General features: G+C 40.7%; 2 protein-coding genes across 2 annotated transcripts; one reads left to right on the forward strand and one right to left on the reverse strand.

The window, feature by feature from the left end:
* Positions 1 to 1,063: 1,063 nt before the first annotated feature.
* klf4 (Kruppel like factor 4) lies at positions 1,064 to 5,416 on the forward strand. Its single transcript, XM_080871577.1, has 5 exons — positions 1,064 to 1,383; positions 1,514 to 1,625; positions 2,332 to 3,187; positions 3,755 to 3,925; positions 4,307 to 5,416. The coding sequence occupies exons 1-5, from the start codon at positions 1,379 to 1,381 to the stop codon at positions 4,480 to 4,482; spliced, it is 1,320 nt and encodes a 439-aa protein (XP_080727703.1). The 5' UTR covers positions 1,064 to 1,378; the 3' UTR covers positions 4,483 to 5,416.
* Positions 5,417 to 7,512: 2,096 nt separating this feature from the next.
* Positions 7,513 to 20,169, reverse strand: rad23b (RAD23 homolog B, nucleotide excision repair protein). The gene is made up of 10 exons (XM_080864238.1): positions 19,968 to 20,169; positions 19,037 to 19,118; positions 16,767 to 16,846; positions 15,080 to 15,261; positions 14,938 to 14,987; positions 12,419 to 12,546; positions 12,192 to 12,327; positions 11,893 to 12,020; positions 8,261 to 8,437; positions 7,513 to 8,040 (listed from the first exon to the last, which is right to left on the reverse strand). The coding sequence occupies exons 1-10, from the start codon at positions 20,031 to 20,033 to the stop codon at positions 7,927 to 7,929; spliced, it is 1,143 nt and encodes a 380-aa protein (XP_080720364.1). The 5' UTR covers positions 20,034 to 20,169; the 3' UTR covers positions 7,513 to 7,926.
* Between the last annotated feature and the right edge of the window lie 271 nt (positions 20,170 to 20,440).

Consider the following 20,440-nt stretch of genomic DNA (forward strand, 5'->3'; position numbering starts at 1 on the left):
ATTTCTCCTAAATTCTTGTATTTTTGAGAAGTTATCATGTTTCTGGTAAGTTACAATATTTCTGCTAAATTCTGCTATGCTATTGTATTTCTGCCAAGTATTATGTTTCCTCTAAGATATGGCAGTTCTGCTAAGTTATTCCATTTTAGCAAACTTCTTTTGCTTCTGCAAAGTTTTTACAATTTCTGCAACTTTTCAGCTTTTTCAGCTACTTTTTGCATACAGCTTCAGCTTTAAGCATCCACACTGCATTTTCGCAGGAAATGCAAATTTTTCTAGTTATTATTATTTCACAAACTATAAAGCCATCATGCATTATTCTGAAGATGAAAAAAACGACCACAAAGTTGATTAATTTGGAAGAAAAGCACTCAGCATAATATTTGCTTTAATTGCGTGACACAAATGGGGGATATGAAACGACTCCCTATGCGGTCCTTTACACAGAGCTCCCTATTTCACAGTGAGTGGGGAGTAGTGAGTGGCCGAATGATTTCCAACACAGGGTCCTTGTCCCGGCTCGTGATGTAACATAGATAAACATAATGTTTACCCACAATAATTTGCATATTTACCTGTCATGGGATAGGCCACCGCTTTTGGCGCTACTCTGTGCCACTAAATAACAAATCCACAATTACGACGGGAAACAAACGCAGCAATGACAAACACAAATAGAGTTGTTGTTATTGGATAAATACGCCAAAAGCAGAGGTACCTGGTGTTTTTACAACTCAGGGTTAGCTAATGAAACTAGGCCCTAATATCACCTGCTCACGTCAGGTGACTCTCCAGTCGTTATTAACGAAAGTCTCAGGTATTCCCATGTCAGCCGTGTGCAGAATTTAGAACAACGCGGTTCTTCAACCACATTTCGCACGACTAACAAAAAGTAAGGAGAGTCACGGTTGCTATGAATACAAACAAACTTCTCTCTCCAATCTTTCGCTCTCCTTGCCTCTCCCTCCAGTCCCCTCCCCTCCTCCCCCTTCCGCTAATGTTTTGTTGCCGGGGCGACAGAGGCGGTTCCCTTCGCTCCAGTGATTTAAGACGAATACCTCTCACGCGCTTCCCTCAGTTCAGACTGCCGGTCCCTGCATGGCAACAGGAGCAAGGGATTCCCCCCCTGCCCCGTCGCCCCAGTCTATCTTCCCGTTTAGCATCGTTTCAGCTTTAAAAATGCAGCAGCCCGGCAGCTTTTAACCCGTTCGCGGTGGCATGTCCTGGAACCAAAGTGTAATGCGCGACGCGGAGCAGAAACTTTAAAATCCGGGGGATATTCAAAGCAGTGCAGCCGCATCCTCAGAAGAATCTTTTCAAACGGGACTCCGCATATATATACATTTATATATATGTGTGTATATATAAACTCTAAGCGATGAGGTGTGGACCTGACAAACTTTTAATGACAACATCTGACTGACTAACATCTCCTTGTTGGACTACAACAGCCTGCGCTCTCCCCAGGGATCAGCCCGCGAGGATTTACGTTATTTTTCTGTTTAAATTTCAGGCAGCCTCCAAATGACGTCGAGATGGCATTAGGTGGAACCCTTCTGCCCTCCATATCCACCTTTGCCAGCGGCCCCACTATCAAGAGTAAATCTATAGGAAACGCCAATTTAGTGAGTATCCTGTGGTCACTTCATATTATGCGCGCATGCCAAAAAAAAAAAAAATAGCACTGTGTGGGGTAAAAAACAAAAATAAAAAAAGCATCAAAGAATTGGGTGCAGTGTATTTCTAGCGTGTTTGTTTTTCCAATGTGTCTCTCCCATGTTGTTACACTACAGCCAGGGCTTGACACCACGCTCCAATGGGGCGTGCACCAGTTTACACAGGCTGCTTTAGCGTGGAGACAGTGAGACATGCACGGGAAGCGCACATGGGCTACTGTATTGCTCCGTGGAGAGCATCCAGCTCGATTAGCTTTCCAATTAAATGCAGTTCAAATTCAAAATATTGAAAGGAAGATTATTCTGAGTCTGATCATTAAAAAAAGGGCCCACTCTTTATTCACCAGATATACCTGTGCCTCTTCTCGTGCTTTCAGCTACAAATCAGTATTCTTGGGAAGTGCTTACAGCCAAGGACACTTTCTGCACCACACTCAGCTCTGTAGCTAAGCTGTCATAATAATCAGTCTCCATACTGCAGATCCAGGTTCCCTTCACTCTAAATTACCCTGTTTTAGGGCTGTTTTCAAGCAGGACAGACAGGATAAAACCCTAGTGTCATTTTCTCGACTCTGTGCCTGTAAAAACAGCAACATGACACAAATGATCAAATTGTGCCAGCACACTCATAATTGCCTCTATAACTTTCCCGTAGAGATGGAAGGAGGAGTTGTCCCATCTTAAGAGATCCAGCGTGCCAGACGAAAGCAGCTGCCCCGACCCAGACCATCCCACTGCCACCAGCATGTCCAAGAAAGACACAGAGCTGGACCTGGACTTAGACTATGACTTTATTTTGTCCAACTCTATTCTGCAGCAGCAACAACAGCAGCAGCAACAGCAGGAGGATGCCATGGCATGCACCTCTGCCCAGGGACTGTCTCCTTCCCCTGGGTCTTTCACCTCATCTTACCCTCTCCCTTCCCCTCAGGGAACTGCCAGCGAGCTGCTCTACACCATTCCAGACATCAACGATGTTTCGCCCTCTGGAGGCTTCGTGGCCGAGCTCATGAGACCCGAGCTGGATCCGGCTTACCTCCAACCCACGAGCCTCCATGGGAAGTTTGTAGTCAAGACAACAATGGACATGGGAGATTACAACCAAAGCATGAATGTTAGCAAGGCCTGTGTTAACGCTGTGTCAGACCCGACTCCCTCACGTGCCTCGACGACCTTCGCGTGCCACAGGATAAAGCAGGAAAACCCCAGTAATTGCACCATCTCACAACCCATGGACCTACACCTGGCTGGAGTAAACTCCCATGGACGAGGAAGCCAGCAGCAGCAGCGTCCCAGCCACTTGGATCTTGGGTTCCATGGCAGAGGGCGCTCCATGACAAACAGCAGGTTATCCTCATCCTCTTCCCTCTCCCCGGACCACCCCTTGAGCCGGGAACACCAGGTGTTGGGCCATTCCCACTCTCAGATCCCTCTTCCTCCCCAGGGATACCACCATAGTTCGCCACCGGGATACACGTCCTACGCCCAGACATCATCCATGCAGTACCAAGGTTAGAGAGCATTTATTATAATAGAGAGTTCTTAAAACTGTGTTTTCTTAAAATCTGTCTAAGAACACAACTTATACAGAGTCAATGGTTTTAAACGAGCCATTGGTTCAAAGTATTGCACTTAAAAGGATCTTGTCCTCGTAAAACTCTTTAAAAGTCTAGCCCGCATACAGAATTTGAATTTCTATAGAATCTGTGTTGTTTGTTACTTTAAAACATTAAAACGAACCACTTCTCTGTTGTGGTGGGTTTTTTTTTAATTAATTGTGGCACTGTGCAGTGTTTTGCAGAGAAGTATTAAAGCTTTTAGAATAGCAGCTTTATTTTGCACAAGCCTTTTATATGATTTAAGAGAGGCTGATGTTTTCTGAGTCCCTTCAAAGTTCGAGACAGAAGATACATTCTTTTTAAACAAATATTGAATTTTTATGCCTCTGTTATATCGGCTATAAGCCTACCCCACTGTTCAGTGACCTCTGATATAGTTATAAGTTTTCTCTGCTCATGTGGAGTATGATTAGGGACCATGATAACAGTTATTGTCACCTCTGTTTTTTGACTCCACAGAACCCCTCATGATATCTACTGGTGACTGCATGCCGGAGGAGCCAAAGCCTAAACGTGGTCGACGGTCCTGGCCGAGGAAGAGAGTGGCGACACACACGTGTGACTTTGTCGGCTGCGGGAAGACATACACAAAGAGCTCGCACCTTAAAGCGCACCATCGTACACACACAGGTATGCAGATGGGTGTTTGACGCTTCTGGCGTCCGCTTACACTAGTGTTAGCTTTTAGCCTTAGCACGCTCTCATTAAGCTTATTCTCTTATTTTCGTGATAGTTTCCTTGTTGAACATCACTTGCTCATTATGGACAAACATGTTTGAATAGGGGCTGGAAGGGTGGGGGCTGGGAGGGGGACTTGTTTAGCAGGTGCAGTAAAACAGGTTGATACTGATCCCTTTTCAAATACAAACCCCAGGCCGGATGGTTTGGCCTTTACACACTAGCTGCAGGACAGGATGGACCTCTTTTTCTCCTGAATGTGGGGAAGGCTGGGCCATTTTTAACCTCAGGGCCAGTGCTAACCGCTCTGTGTGTATTGTGTTTCCATCAAAGGGGAGAAGCCTTACCACTGCGACTGGGAGGGCTGTGGCTGGAAGTTTGCGCGTTCGGATGAGCTCACCCGCCACTACAGGAAACACACAGGCCACCGGCCGTTCCAGTGCCAGAAATGCGACCGGGCGTTTTCAAGGTCAGATCACCTAGCTCTCCACATGAAGAGACACTTATGAGACTTGGATGGTCGGTGGATGAAGGCTCCAGTGGGCGGGGAAGGGGACATATATGTACGTTAGCAGAACCCTGAACAAACCTGTGACCTACAGTTTTTTTTTTCTTTTAAACCACGATTTGCCTTCAAACTGGCGTCAAGCAACAAGACAAGCTGTGGTGTTCATGGCAAGAAACAAAAATGAAAGAGCGCTGGATCTTTAAGAGCCAAGAATTTCTCTCAAGACTGATCCCGTGCTCGCACGTTGTGCAGGTGACTCGACAAGACCTCTCAGCCAGGGTTGTAAACTTTTTTATGAAAGGGACCAAACTGGAATTTGTGTTATTTAACCGACAAAACTTGGAGGACCAGGTGCCAACTGTTTTTTTGGGGGTTTTTTCGAACTGGAAGTGTATTTTTGTCAGGGAAACCAGGAGCAACAGAAAAAACATCTCCAGAGGCCTTTACCAGCAACATGTCTTCATAGGCCCTGTAAACGACACACTGTACAATTAAATACATATATATTTATATACACATTTCACCTGCAATGCCATTGATTTCAGGTACAATGTTAATTTATACAGAATGGTGCTCAGTGACTGAAGGGTTTTTTTGTAATAAAAGGTACCAAAGATTATACAAAAAGGGTGAAATGAAAAAGTGCCATATGGTTTTTGTGTTTCTTGGAAACCTCTCTTCCGCAATCTGACTTAAATCAGGTAAACACTTCATTTTTTTTAAAGGTGATGGCAATCTTCAATGCACTGCAGCTGCAAAGTGCAATAATTTATATGAGACGCTTGTATTTTTGTATTGAATGAATAACTCTGAACAAATATTTGTTTGTTTATAGCCAAAATATGTAATATAATCTTGAACTTTGTACATTTGTAAATAATAATTCTTTGTTATTGTTTTGTATTTTACATTATAATAAAATGTATTTGGTATAAGAAGAAAAATCTTTATGACCTTTATGCCATTTCATTGACAACCTTTGATATCTAAAGACATGAACAGTTGGCAGGATGAAAGACATTAGTCCTATAAAAAAAAGTTTTACAGTAAGTTGAAGATTACTGCACTGACCTCTGTGGTAATGGTGAGATCACTCCAGGCGACCTAACACAATGTTGCCGTTAAAAAAGGTTTTCCAAAGAAAATTCACTCCTACAATGTCGCACTTCCATGGAGTTCTCTTTCCACCTGTCAGGCGGATGAATTGGGAGGACAACTGAGTTGGTGGCTGACGTTCAAGGGTGACACCAAATCTGACACCGATGTGCACAATAGGAGTACAAGCACTCAGATATGCTGCGGTGAGATAGATGACCTGAGACTTACAGCACTGAAAAGAGCTCAGTAGAAAGGTGATGTTGCTGAGCCGTTAAGGCTCTATACCTATACTGTGCAGGCCTCACAGTGTGACCTCGTAGAGATTTGGACTATAATAACCGTACTTATTTTTATGTATGTCAAATAAGTTTAAAATACAGATGGTGATCATTTTTAGATATTTAAATAGCCCTTCATTTTGACAGAGGATGTCAAAATGTAATAAATCTACCACTGTATCTAACACTGGGTTTGCAACAGCTGTGTTATTTATCACTAAGTATTTGGATTTGTAGCGTGATGACATTATAGCACCTTGCAAAGAATTTTATTAAATTTATCAAGAAAGAAAAAAGTAATTTACATCCTGATAAGAAAGAAAAGGGTAAAAACATAAGAACCCATGTATGAGTATTTACTTGTGTATTTAGATGTTGACACATTTGCTGTATAGTTACATTTATTAAAGTGGCACTTGGCAGGTGGGTGAAGCCTGAGATCAGATGTTGTGGTGAAGCAACGATAATAACAAAAACCCATAGAGACTCACCTTAAATTCAATCCTGAGTGAATTTGTACTGTGGCCTCCATTGGATTTGTTTTCTTTGAGGATTACGTGATCGCCTGAGTGGTGCTGCTGTGTCTCTGAGGTTTACTGCTCTTTGAGAGTGTACAGCCTTTGAATAATACAAAATTTTTATTATAATTTTTTAACAATATGAATTTATAAGATGATTCAAAACATCACATACTGATTACAGGGAAAAAGCATCCTATAGTTAGGACATTACAGCATTCTTTAGAGACTTAAGTACCACAGCACAGGGATGACAAGGGGAAAAGAAGGATGTGGACCATGCAGGTAGCATTGCTTTCCATTTGTTGTGAGTAGTAGCCCCCAGTCACACATCTTCAGGCTTGGAAGTTGGAAATATATTGTGGTCTATGTTGCCCCCTATAGGTTTATTTGGTTCAAGCACAGCACGATCCCTTCAGAATCTCCCTTTTAATTAAGAATTACACTTCTTAAACCAGACGGCTATAATTGCAGGTGTCATTTGTAGTGCTTGTTGCTACAGAAAGAATATGCTAATTTTCAATGTCTTTTAATTCAGCATTTTAATGACTAAAGTGTCAGACGGATTGTGGATTTCTTGTGTATGTGTGTTTATTAATTTTTTACATATAGATGTAAAAGTGAGTATACACATTTATTAACAGCAAAAAAAAAAAAAAAAAAAAAAAAGCACTGTATTACTTCTCCCAAAGCTTTGACCCTCTTTATACAGTGCTCTGAAAAATCATCTCCTCCAAATGTGGTACAACTGGTTTTCAGGCGTTTTCCTACACCAGGCCTGGCAAGTTTGGGAACATTAACATTTTCACATTAATAAATGAAAAACTGGATTTTGTATTTATTCAAGTTACCTCTAATATTACATTTGTTTGATTATTTGAAAATAAAAAAATAAAAAAAATAAATCAGGAAGAAGGCTAATACTTCTCCATAGCACCACACATGTTAAAATGCATGCATATCTATCCATCTATGCGTATTGCAGATTCACCAGTTTAGTGTACCCTACTGGGACAGGCTCCAGATCCACCTCCGAAACACAACACTAACTCAGATAAGCAGTTAATCGTGGTGTTTTTTCATGCTGAAAAACAAAGATGAATAAAAAAAATAAATACAAACAAAACTCCACGTTGCTTGTGTTGAACACTTTAATTTTTCAAATCTCCATTTTAAGTCAACTCCAAAAATCAAATAAGAGTGCATGAATACTGTCAGAACCTTTCAGATGAACCCAGAACTCATCTCACATAACAGAAAAAAAACTTAACATAAAACATACTGGTCTTAAGTATAACAAATAATAAACAGATTATTTCTGATGCAAAATTATTGTAATTTAATTTTTACTTCATTTTTAACCAATAACAAACAAAATCCTCCCCTCGTACAGCAGCCACCAGCTGATAAAGATCCAGTGTTACAAAGAAAGTAGAACGTGGAAGTGGTGAATAAAATAGTTTTTTTGGAAACTAAAAGGCTTATTGTGCACATTTATCAAAAAAAAATCTGCAATCAAAACATAGAGAAAGTGGTATGAAGATGGCTTGTTTAATCCTCATCAAAGTTCTGTTGTAAAAGGAAGTTGGCAGCCAAGTTCTCATTCTTCTCACAAGCAAAGTAGGCTTGTATAACAAGTCCCTCTGGAAATCCTAAGGCTTTTAGCTGGAATCAGAGAGTCATAGCTTAAAGTTAGTCAATCAATACGTTAATACATACTCCCCAGTCAGTAATATCCCTTCATTTGACATTTTGTTGAGTAAATGTTGCACAAATGTGACATGTAAGGGAAACTGGTTCACATAGATAGTCCACCATGTTTGGTAAAGGAGCCTTGAGCTTTGCAATTATGGAAAATGTGTCATCCATGTGTCGTTCTCCTCACCCTCTCAATGGCCTCCTTCTCCTGTGGTGTGACCTGGATATAGTTCATTTGATTTCCGCCGCCGCCGCCGCCACCTCCTCCTCCTCCTCCTGCTCCACTGCTGCCACCTCCTGGCACTGGCTCTGGGACGGGTTCATTTAACATCTGAATGAACTGCTCTTGGTGGCTGCTGATCTCCTAGTGTGGTAGATAAAAAGAAGACTCCATAGCAATGGAAACTCTCTACTGCAGAAATAAATAATACATTAAAAATAAAGACTACAAACGATAATTTTATAATTAGAAAAAAAATAGGTGATTAGGTATAGTAGTTTCCTAGAGTCACAAGACTCGCAAACACCAAGGGTCTAAAGGTTTATTTGCACAAAGCAGCTGGAATCTCATGAATTTGCTGTGCAGTCACACAACTCAACACAACATGAAGCCAGAAAGTTTCACTTCTAAAATAAACAAATTCAAAAAAAATACATATTTTCTGACTTAAAGTCAATTTGTCTGCGCTCCCCTTATAAGTAGTCTCCTCATGGCAGCACTCCACTACTTCCAGCGCTTTTGCTACTACAGCCCGTGTCACAGTTTAGGTGGTTTGAGTTTAATGTTCTTCCTCAGACACCCCTTTATGCTACAGGCTACAGCAGAGCTGTATGTTTATAGTTTATAGTTAGAGACAAATTCATGCCGTAAGCTCTTTGTTGCATTCTTAACTCGATGAACTGACTCAGACCTTGGTCATCCATGGTGAAGTGGTGCAAGTAATCAGATTTGGAGTCCTAGGACGCGTACTAAAAACAGAAACTACTCTGGAAACGGTCCAGAGGTGCCTAAGGAGACAACCTGGAAGGGGAGACAATCACTCTACAATTTGCTCTCAATGTAGAGCAATTTTGATATAATTTTTTTTCTAATCTTATGGTTAAACTTGTTAATATGCCAAGTTAGGAATGAACTGATCTGATATATGGACAGTATATCAGACTATTCCCCACTTGAAAAGCCAGATTAGATATGCTCACAACAGGCTGAAGCAATTCTTCATTTCTGTGTTCCTTGCCAACTGTGAGTCAGCAGCAGTGTAACAGTTGCTGGCAGGAGTGATACTGGCAGCACCGGAAACGTGCTCGTCATCTCCGAGCATGATGTGAGGAGAGCCTTCAAGAGAGTGAACACCAGGAAAGCAGCAGGACCAGACCCCCAGGTCGTATCCTCAGAGACTGCGCATACCAGCTAGCTCCTGTGTTCACTGAGATATTCAACATCTCTTTATCTCAGTCAGTGATCCCCACATGCTTCAAAGAGTCCATCATTGTTCCTGTCCCAAAGAAACCCCACCCTGCTTCTCTCAATGACTATCGCCCTGTAGCCCTCACCTCAGTAGTGATGAAGTGCTTTGAACGCCTGGTCAGAGACTTCATCATTTCTTCACTACCAGACACACTGGACCCACTACAGTTCGCTTACCGTCCAAATCGTTCCACAGACGATGCCATCTCTCATCTCCTCCACACATCACTCACTCACTTGGACACTAGAAGGGGGAATTATGTTAAAATGCTCTTCATAGACTACAGCTCTGCATTTAATACCATAATTCCCTCCACACTCACCACCAAGCTGGAGCATCTGGGACTCAGCTCATCTATGTGTCAGTGGATCTCCAACTTCCTAACTGGCAGACCACAGGCAGTAAGGATGGGCGGACATGTCTCAGCCTCCACCACTCTCAGCACTGGAGCCCCCCAGGGGTGTGTTCTGAGCCCCCTGCTGTACTCTCTGTACACATATGACTGTGTGGCCACTACCAGCTCCACCACCATCATCAAGTTTGCTGACGACACCGTCGTGGTGGGCCTGATCTCTGATAACAACGAGACGGCCTACGTGAAGGAGATTAGGAATCTGGAGAACTGGTGCCAGAGGAACAACCTCCTTCTAAACGTCAGTAAGACAAAGGAGCTGATAGTGGACTTCAGCACTAAGCAGGAGAGGAACTACCAGACCCCCGTCATCAACGAGTGCCCAGTGGAGAGAGTGGACAGCTTCAAATACCTCGGAGTTCACATCACGCAGGACCTGTCATGGTCCTGTCACATCAACACCGTGGTGAAAAAGGCCCGTCAGCGTCTCTACCACCTCAGACGCTTGAGAGACTTCCAACTGCCCTCCAAGGTGCTCAGGAACTTTTACTCGTGCACCATAGAGAGCATCCTGACGGGAAACATCTTAACCTGGTTCGGGAACAGCACCATGCAGGACAGACGAGCTCTACAGAGGGTTGTGCGGTCAGCTGAGCTCACCATCCGCTCCGAGCTCCCTGACCTGCACTCAATCTACAGCAGGCGGTGCTGGACCAAGGCCAGGAAGATCGTGAAGGACCTCAGCCATCCCAACAACAGACTGTTCTCTCTGTTGAGGTCAGGAAAGCGATTCCGCTCCCTGAAGACCAACACAGAGAGACTGAGGAGGAGCTTCTTCCCGCAGGCGATACGGTCTCTCAATCACACCACCACACAGTACTGACCCACACATATGGTTCTTACACACACACTGAACATTCTGGACATTGTTTTCACTTCATCACTTAAAGCATATTTGCACTGCACAAGACATAATGTGGAGTGCACAACTCTGGTCACTATATTCTTCATTTCCAGTTAATACTTGTACAGCTGCTGTTATTGTGTGTGTATGTATGTATGTATGTATGTATGTATGTATGTATGTATGTATATATTTTTTTATTTTTTTATATTACTTCATACATTCTTATATAGTTCTATACTGTGTATTTTGTTGTACAGTTATTTCATTTTTAACCTTAATTTATATTTTATTCCTTCCTAGTTAAATTTACCCTTTTTAATTTTTCATATTTATTTCCTATCTTATTCATAGCCTTTTCCTTTTTTTTTTTTTCCCCCCTTTAGGTCACGAGCAGTTGTCTAAGCATTTCACTGCATATCGTACTGTGTACGTGACAAATAAAATTTGAATTTGAATTTGAGTGCTAACAGCATAGCAGAAGCTAACAGCAAAGTGTGAGCAGTTTGAGCAGAGGTATTTCACATCTGCCATAACTGAAAATCTCCAGTCATGGTGCTTTTCAAATTCCCATTATGTAAGCTTGAGGACTCATCTTCTTCAGCTTATACGATTTCGGTTTCACGGTAAAGATGTGCACTTGTGATAGTGATTCCCAACTAGCTAAAAGAAAGCAATGCAAATACATACATTTGAACTGAGCAACGCAAAAAAAAAAAGTTAAAAATACCACTTCACTAAATTAGAATTATTTCATTAAATTATTTGTTGTAACGCTTAAATTCAGTCTGATGCTTCCTCAAATATAAAAGAGTGATTCTCTGAGCCCCTCCTTCAGAGTAAGGGATATAGCTTATCAACTTAACACTGATATCAGGCCTTCCAAAGGGAAGGTGTATTCTATCCAAACTGGAAAAACAGTTAATCTTGCATTGAGTAAGTAGAAGTATGAACTGGTCAAGTGACCTGTTAAGTGAAATGTGACTTTTTAACCCCTTAATTATATTAAATAAGAATTATGTTAAAAGCCTTTACTACATCCATGTTTCCAACAACATTTTTATTTTTTGACACATAAGGCTCTGTCCTGTCACCTGCAGCAGCTCTGGATTTTCCCTGCCGATCTCTTGCAGCAGGGCGGGAAGAAGGGCTGCGTTCTGCTGGATCAGCTGTCGCATCACCTGGAATTGGGGCTGATTTCTTAGGAAGTTCAGTGGATTGCCTACAAGTATGAGTCACACAGCGCAGGCAAAAAATTGAAAGAAAAAAGACACAAAGACAAGGGGGAGAAAAAAAAAAAAAAAAAAAAAAAAAAAAAAAAAAGAGCCACAGGAAGAAGAACAAAGAAAAACATTTTTTCATTGAAGCTGCAGAACAATATAAGGCCATTTACCTCCCCCAGCACTTGGTGAAGACCTAGTATTGGCAGGAGCACTAGCATTGCCTGCAGGTACAGCTGGAGCTCCACTCGCTGGAGGCGCCGCTGCATCACGACCTGATGCATTACCCTGATTTCTGCTTGGGATACCCTGTGGGGAAATTGATGACATACACCTGTTTGTTTGCTATGACACAGTTACTGAATATACAATACTCTGTTAAAAATTTCACTGCTCTTACTGTGAGGAGGTATTCCATAGCTCTGTCGGGGTTGTTAAAGCTTGCTCTCAGAGCAGCCACCACCTGCTCCCTCTCGTAACCCATGAGCATCATCTCATTCACCATGGCATCATATGAAGAGCCTGTCACTGTACGGATACAAACACAAAGACGGAACATTTCGTTATTACAAACTGAAAGTCAAGTTTTGCTTTCCGACATTTAGTACGTCATCAGCCACTTCTAGAAGAATGTAGTAAACTTAGGAACTTCTGCTCAATGGTGCAACATTGTAATGACCCAATATCTGCATATATGTTCGGTTTCAACAGGGACATGGGCTGTGCGATATAGAGATGGACCGATCCGATATTACGTATCGGTATCGGTCCGATACTGACCTAAATTACTGGATCGGATATCGGAGAAAAATAAAAAATGTAATCCGATCCATTAAATATCACGAAAGCACCTCACAAAACTTGCAACACGCCGTAACTCGCCTCAGAACGTTAGCACGTCGGAGCAGTATGCATCACGTGATAGAGCGGCTGTGGCATGCGGGACCTGTCGGTGGTCTGGATAGCATGTGGAGCTTCGCTAGCAACCCGGCATTTCATCTCCGACAAAGTTATCCAGAGAGAAGTAAAGCAAGTTTGTAAGTCCATCTCTGAATGTTTGTAAAGCATTCCTGCGTTAAGCTTAACAAGCGACTGCCTCTTCTTGCTGCTACTTCAATCATGAAACTGCTTAACGATCAGCTGATCGGCTTTTCTGTCGCGAGTCCGTGTCTCTAGTTTGCTTTTGGCCCACTTTGCACCAGAAAGAGGAAACCAGCGGCTGAACAACAGCAGCACGTTTAAGCTTGATCAGCTGTTGTTAGAATGTATTTAATATTACTTTCTACTCCAGGATCTTTTTCTACGTAGCTGACGCTGGTAACTGTGCAGGGGCGGATCTAGCAAAGTTTAGCCAGGGGGGCCGATAGGGCATTAACAGGGAAAAGGGGGCACAAAGACATACTTTTCTTTCTTATTCTCATTTAAAATGTCTAGCTTTTAATAAATAATTATCTGACACCCAAAGTTTTAATTTGATGCAAAATGAATAGAAGTCCATTACTGTATATAGTAACTATTAAGTCTAATATATATACCCTAGTAAACTATAGTACTTTTTCCTTTGGGAAGGTACCATCTGTGCAGTCTGCAATTTTGTTGAAGAAAGATGTTGAATCTATTTAATATTTCTTGAAAAATAATTGATTTCTGTGCATTTTTTTTTCACACTTCATCAAATTAAGGTTGATTACGTCGATTAAGCATCATGAGGTGGAGCGTGAGGGGTGGTTCCCTATTTTTTATTTATTTATTTTTGTTGTTGCTGGGAGTTGGAACCCTATTAGTTAGGTTGCTTAATATTTATGCTAAGTACTCTTTAAAATACCAGAATAGGGAGGATGGTGTAGGTTTAAGTTTATTAGATTGATCAGTATTGCTGAACTATGAAATATTTTTTTTTGCATACAGGTATAACAGAATAGCTTTAGTGTAGTTGTTGTTTTAAACTTGAGTATGAACTTATACAAAATGCAGCAAGATATTTAAAAAAACAGTTTTGTTGATTAAAAAACACTATATCGGATTCATATCGGTATCGGCAGATATCCAAATTTATGATATCGGTATCGGTATCGGACATAAAGTGGTATCGTGCCATCTCTAGTGCGATATGACCAAAATCTCATATCCTGATATAAGACATCTATCGATAACGATATTAAAAAAAATAAAATTAAAAAAAATTAAAAATTAACATTTTAAATTCTGTGAATCTCGGGCAGCTCGACTTGCGTGAAGTGTTTCCAGCTGCGCGTCATGTACCTGGAGTCGAGTGTTTTAACCGATGCATGAAACGATACATTTTTAGACATAAGTTGTAACAGCCGCTATTTTCTTTGTGAATATTTATTGCACGGCGTGCTGCGGGGAAAAGCCCGTTCCAACGTTTGAGTCTAGGGTTTATTTTTTAGCACCTGGCGGCTCTTTTTTGCTTCTCATCCGTAAACACTGCATACTCTTTCATGTGAATTAGTTTATTTTGAAAAGTCTCAACAGTATCTTGAACTTTATTGTGAAAGCTTTATGTGGAAAATAAAAAAGCGGACACGCGATGGTTTTACCGTTGTTGTTGCTAACGACAACGCATAAAAACAGGCGCTTGTCCGTCCGTAGTGTGGTTATATTAAATATAAGAGAAAGAGAAAACTTTAAGAAATTAATATAGCCACTACAGTGACCATCAAAACGATGAAAAATTATTGCCGTAAATGGTTTATTTTGTGACACCACGAAACAAACGATAGCGTAAAAGGAAATGATAGACGTTTTTATACAGTCATCCGATATATATTGTTATATCAAACAGCCCTACTTTAGCCATTATAAAATCTTTCCCCTCAAATACAACAACAAGAAAAAATAGAAATCCAACAACAATAGAACGCAATAGAATACTAAACCTCACAAAAACAAGCTTACCTAGATTTGAAACTGCTTCACTGATTAAGTTTGTTGAATCTCCAGAGCGTCTGTAACAGAAGGAGACCTTGGATTAGGTCTAAAAGTCGTTTCTCAAAGCCACACACTGAACAGTTAAAGAGAAGCATCAGCCCGTCTTTACCCGACAGAAGTGGAAGATGCTTCAGTTGTTGAAGGCTGGCTCTCCTCTGGTTTGTCGTCTGTAGAAGATTGCTCTGCTGGTTTGTCTGAAGTGGATGATGAATCAGACTGTGCAGCTGGAGCTGTAGTGCTGGGAGCAGGCACTGCTGTTGAACACTGTGAGGCAGCGGGGGCTTTTTTAGGCTGCAAAACAAATTTGTAGTTTTTTTTTTTTCTCTTTTAGTTGTAATCAAAATGGTAAATTTGGGCTGTATTTTACTTAAGGCTGCTCTCTGCTGGATCAGCTGTCGCATCACATGGAATTTGGGACTGATTCCTTAGGAAGCTCAGTGGGCTGCTATGGGTCAGACAGTGTGAGCAACAAAAAGACAGCCTCAGGAAATATCCAGCCAAAAACAAGGATTTGCTCAATGAACGATTGCTTGGATATAAAAAGTTCTAAGGTTGTAGCCGATTATGTGACTATGTGAATCCTTAGAAGGCCCAAAACTTCACTATTGATGTAGGTATTTGGGACAGCCCTCATTTTTTAATACCATAAACCTATAGCTTCTAGATACATAAGCAACAATTTTGGCACTGCAGTCGCTCCTCTCTCATAATCAGCATTTTACCTCATGGATCTTAAATTTGGAACTACACCATTCTCCAAAGTATAAAACTGTAAAAGCACCTGCTCATACCCAAAACAACATGTTTTAAATACACAAAGACATTGCCTTCATTTTCTGTGGCTTACAACTCAGCCTCAAACATGAATCAGAGCCCAAGTAATTGTGCTACTTTTACATTACTCATCATTAGGAGAAACTGATTTTCATTACCTTTGTTGGGCCTACTTTTGCTCTGGACTGTGCAATCTATTTCAGTTGTGGCGGCTGTATTCCTCAGGACTCCAGTGTGAAGTTTGTGAAGTGATGTAGAAGAGGGGGTTCTGATATTTTGGGCAATATTTGGCTTCTTATTATCAGTATTTTTTTTCTAGACTACTCTGCACTGCTGAGCAAATAAGATTAGAGGCCTACAGACACACAGTATAAACTGCACATTCTCTGCAAAACAGGGAGCACAGGAGTGGAGAGAGAAAGAGTACAGTAGCTCACATGAAAGTGCAGATAAAAGAGCCAATTAACAAATTAAAACTTTTTGTTTTTGTTTTATGTTTTTCTGCACTTTATTTTTTAATCTATTTTAAGTTTGGTTGGAGAGTTTACAAACTTATTGAAGGCTACAATCAGCCTATTTCTTATAGACACATTTTCACAGGCAGGGGACCATTGTGTAGCACAATAGAGTTAAAAAACAAACAAACAAAAAACAACCCCCCCCCCAAAAAAATTTTTTTTTAAAAAATTTAAAAAATTTTTTTAAAAAAAATCGTAAAAAAGTAATTCTTGTACGTTTTGAGGATAATCCCTGCTTGGAACAACTAATTTTCCATGCAGTGGAATAGACAGCAGAGCTAAACAGTGACCTTCTATCCATACTGTACTGATCATGCTGTGAGCACTCGTTCCTGTGCAGAAGAGGATATTTAATAGCAGACAAGTGGTTGGAAATGCCGAATCATAGTCGAGTATGAGCTTGTACTCATAATATGCAAGGACATGGCGTTCTACAGAAACATCACAAGATGTGCTTGACAAAGAACACCTGCAATTTACTAAAACTATTCCTAATTCCCAAACCTTTGTCACCATGACGACCACAAAGTTCTTCTCGTCGATTTTGTATTCTTTGAGCGGTGAGTCATCACTGAGGATTTTTCCTGTAACACAAAAAAAAAAAAGTCAAAACTTCAGGGTATTCCCTCCCTTAACCTCAACAACAGATAATATCAAACTATGTCAGTAAACAGATGAATCATCTGAATTTATCACCACAACTTGTTCTTCATGATATGATTTGCTACACGGCTTTTGTTTTGTACTTTATGTATGTCGGAGAATTTTTTAGCAGGTCAAGCAAAACCCTGAGGTCTAAATGGCAATACAGTATTGTTATATAGACAAAGCTTCTAAAGTACAATGAGCCCCCGATGGTTTTCAAAAACACAAAAGCTCAGCTGTGTCACTTAAGTTTGAGGGAGACAAAAATCTATATTTTTAATGCAGCTTTTCCCTCTATTGCACTTTTTGAAATATAGACACTAGCAAAAATTATTTAAACAAAGGAAAATTAGCATTTGTGGTGACTTCAATTGCAACAGGTTCCCTGAATATACTTGATTAAGGACTCAGTCACATAGCCCTAGAGCCTAGTCAGCCCAACAAAGGGTTGGCCAGTAACCCTGGAAACCCTTTGAAGGCTAGGAAAAAAATATGTATTCATTCACTGGTTGACGAGCGGTTGTTGGAGGTTGCTGACTGCACCCTCATTATTCTTTTGTTTGCTAGCCGACTATCATGGTCGCCAAAAGCTCACATGGAAGATACCAAGTTGTCCGCAAACACTCGATTGTGCAACGCAAGTTAGAAACAGAACATTCACCTTCAAAGTAAAAGCAGTGCTTTATTGCAACTCCAACGTGTTTCAAAAGACACAACCTTTAGTTTGAAGATGAATGTTTTGTTTACAGTTCGCACAGCTTCTTTAACACACAGCTTGTACATCAAGTGTATTTGCAGACAAGTTGTTGTCTTCCATATTAACTACAAGCAAACGCAGCAGTCTGCTAAGACATGACTGATGTAAAGACCAGGTTACAGATGTGTTCACGCACACTGGAGATGTGTGAGTTAATCCTATTATAGTATTTACAAGCCCATTTGAAGGTTGTCTAGAGGACTTGATTTCACATGAGTAGTTGCCTGGGGGTCTACGTATAGCGGAAGTACAGGCCCTCTACGACTCAATTCAAAATGCCAACATTGATGCTAAGGGCAATTTCCCTCCACGAGTTGTTGCACGTGTGACCGTCTTTGCATTATTTCAAAGGGGAATTGTACAGATGTGGGTACCATGGATGGATAAATTGGTTCTTAACAAAATGGATAAATTTAGTGTTCATTCTGCCCTGGTCGCCTTGCGATGCTGTGATTGCCCAACTGTTTTTGACGATTTGCTAATCACCAGACACAGTCAGGCATGTAGACATCCGCACAGACCCTCAACTCTCACTCACAGTGTGACAATGAAACGTCATGAGGACCTGAGCGAACCCTGAGACTATAATCAACGCTTTAGTGTCTAAAGTTCAAAGGTTTTCAGGGCAGCACTGAATACCTTTTTGTGACCAATTCCATATAGCCACTACTAGTAACTTCCTGCAACCACTTGACAGCTGGTCAGGGAATGCACATTTTCCCTAGCAACAGGGGATAACCAGTGGGTCGCTGACAGCAGGTTGCTAACTGGTCATTAGGGCTGTGTGACTACAGCCAATAATACCAATAATGGTTTAAAAGCATACATACAAAAAGCAACAAAAATTGGGACAACTTCAGTCAGTTCAATGGCTCTGCAATGGTCGTCTTTCATTGAACTGTAAACCTAAAAAAAAGCCCTAGCCTACAACTCAAAAATACAAATAAAAAAATCAGCTCCTGCATATATAGCAACACTACTGAGACCTTATAACAGCTGTCAACCTCTTCGATAATCTGATCAGGGTCTTTTAACAGTTCCCCGCCCTCATTTTAAATCTCAAGGTGATCATACTTTTGAGGCTGTAGCTCCTAAATTCTGGACCAGTGTAGTTTAAACGACTGTTAGTGTTTTCTTAAATGTTCACTCATGTTTCATTATGCGTTTATTGGAGTTGTGTGTATGTAGGACTGAATGTAAGCCAATGTTGGCATGTTTGACGCTTTTCTTTAATGTGTGATTTTATCCAAACTTTGAAGCACTTTGTAACTGTGTGCTTAAAAAGGGCTAAAAGAATAAAGTAATTTTTAAAAAATGAATATTTCCTTGAAGAAAGAAAGAAGTTAAGAAGATACAAGAGCATATAACATACCAGCATAAATCAGTTTCTGTCCGGCAACTGAAAAGATTTCCTTCCCCTTTTCCTGCTCAATCCTCTCTTTCAATGTCCTCACCTGTGAAATAAACATATGCATTTTTACTTCATATTTTCATCCCTTACCAACAAAACCATTAAGATGTTTTACTGGCACCATTTTGTCCAGCCCTGCAACGCTAACAGGAGTAAAAGTCCAAAGTGTGACCCAACTGTGTCAGCTGTGTCATCGGTGATTATGCAAAACCATACATTTAAAAGCAGTGCAACTATAATCTGGCGACTAATATGCATACAAGCACGTCGAAAGTAAAAGTAAAGTGTCTGCACTAAAGTTAATCATATTAGAATGAGATGTAATGAGATGTGCTGTAGCCAGCCGGCCTTCAGTAGCCGACGGTTAAAGCTAACGCTAGCTCAAAGATTTATATCTTTGCCCAAAGACAAAAGGGAGTTTATACAAGCTTAATAACAAGTACAACATGTTTTAATTACTTTAAATAACACTACTTTCTCTAAATGGCACCAATGTTTTCTTGTTTTACCTTAACCCAAATGTTCCAATTACAATAAGTTTTACAAGCTAACATAAAAAGACTGAGAAACACTAAAATGGTAAGGTTCAAGCTAACCTGTCAACCCCACGCCGCCCCCCGTAACACTCACATTTGGAGCCTTAAGTGGGCTACGGCTAAATGCTGAAAACAAAAACAATTTCCTGATTGGTTTTTAAAAATAATGCGCATCTGCATTAAGCCGAACTTCTAATGCACGTCAGACGCATCCAAAAAGAATCTTACGTTATAACCCAGACTTGCCTATAAAACGCCAAAACTGGAAATGGTCAAAACAAATCATGTCGATTTCAGGACATACTCAACTCCCATTCCACTCCCCTGTCACAAAATGCATGATTATTAACTCTCACCGTCTCCTCTTCATCGATGTCGATTTTGAAAGTCTGCTGCTGTAAGGTCTTCAAAGTTATTAGCATTTTGTCGGTGGAGTTTTATTATTCCTGCGTCCGGTTTAAACGCTTTAAATCCAACTTGCACGAGTCTTTACTGTTTTCGTTAAATCATCGTAAACTGTCAGCCGCCATGACGTATCGCTTTTCTTCTTCTATGTTAAATACTTGACGGACAGCGCTCCTGCTGGATTGCTTCGGTACTGCAGTAAATTGAGCATTGGTCACAATGCTCAGGTGTGCTCGTTGATGAGTTTTCCAACACGCTTGATTCCAATGAAGTATTACAATGCAGAAACACTGCGAGCTGATTAACTGAAGGCACACAAGTATAATCGGCAAAATGACGCAGAAAAACTTAAGCCAAGAGTCTTGTGGATTATAATTTCAATAACATGCAAAAACATATTTTATAAGCTGATGTTTTATGGCTA

The sequence above is a fragment of the Rhamphochromis sp. 'chilingali' genome, assembly GCF_963969265.1.
Source record: "Rhamphochromis sp. 'chilingali' genome assembly, chromosome: 2".
In the NCBI taxonomy this organism is placed as follows: Eukaryota; Metazoa; Chordata; class Actinopteri; order Cichliformes; family Cichlidae; genus Rhamphochromis; species Rhamphochromis sp. 'chilingali'.

Coding starts and splice junctions, on each gene's coding strand:
- klf4 (XM_080871577.1), top strand. Junction 1,626..2,331: donor CTATAGGAAACGCCAATTTA/GTGAGTATCCTG, acceptor ACTTTCCCGTAG/AGATGGAAGGAGGAGTTGTC. Junction 3,926..4,306: donor GCACCATCGTACACACACAG/GTATGCAGATGG, acceptor TTTCCATCAAAG/GGGAGAAGCCTTACCACTGC.
- rad23b (XM_080864238.1), bottom strand. CDS start 20,033: ATGCTAATAACTTTGAAGACCTTACAGCAGCAGACTTTCAAAATCGAC. Junction 14,988..15,079: donor GCATCTTCCACTTCTGTCGG/GTAAAGACGGGC, acceptor CTTCTGTTACAG/ACGCTCTGGAGATTCAACAA. Junction 8,041..8,260: donor AGAAGGAGGCCATTGAGAGG/GTGAGGAGAACG, acceptor CTCTGATTCCAG/CTAAAAGCCTTAGGATTTCC.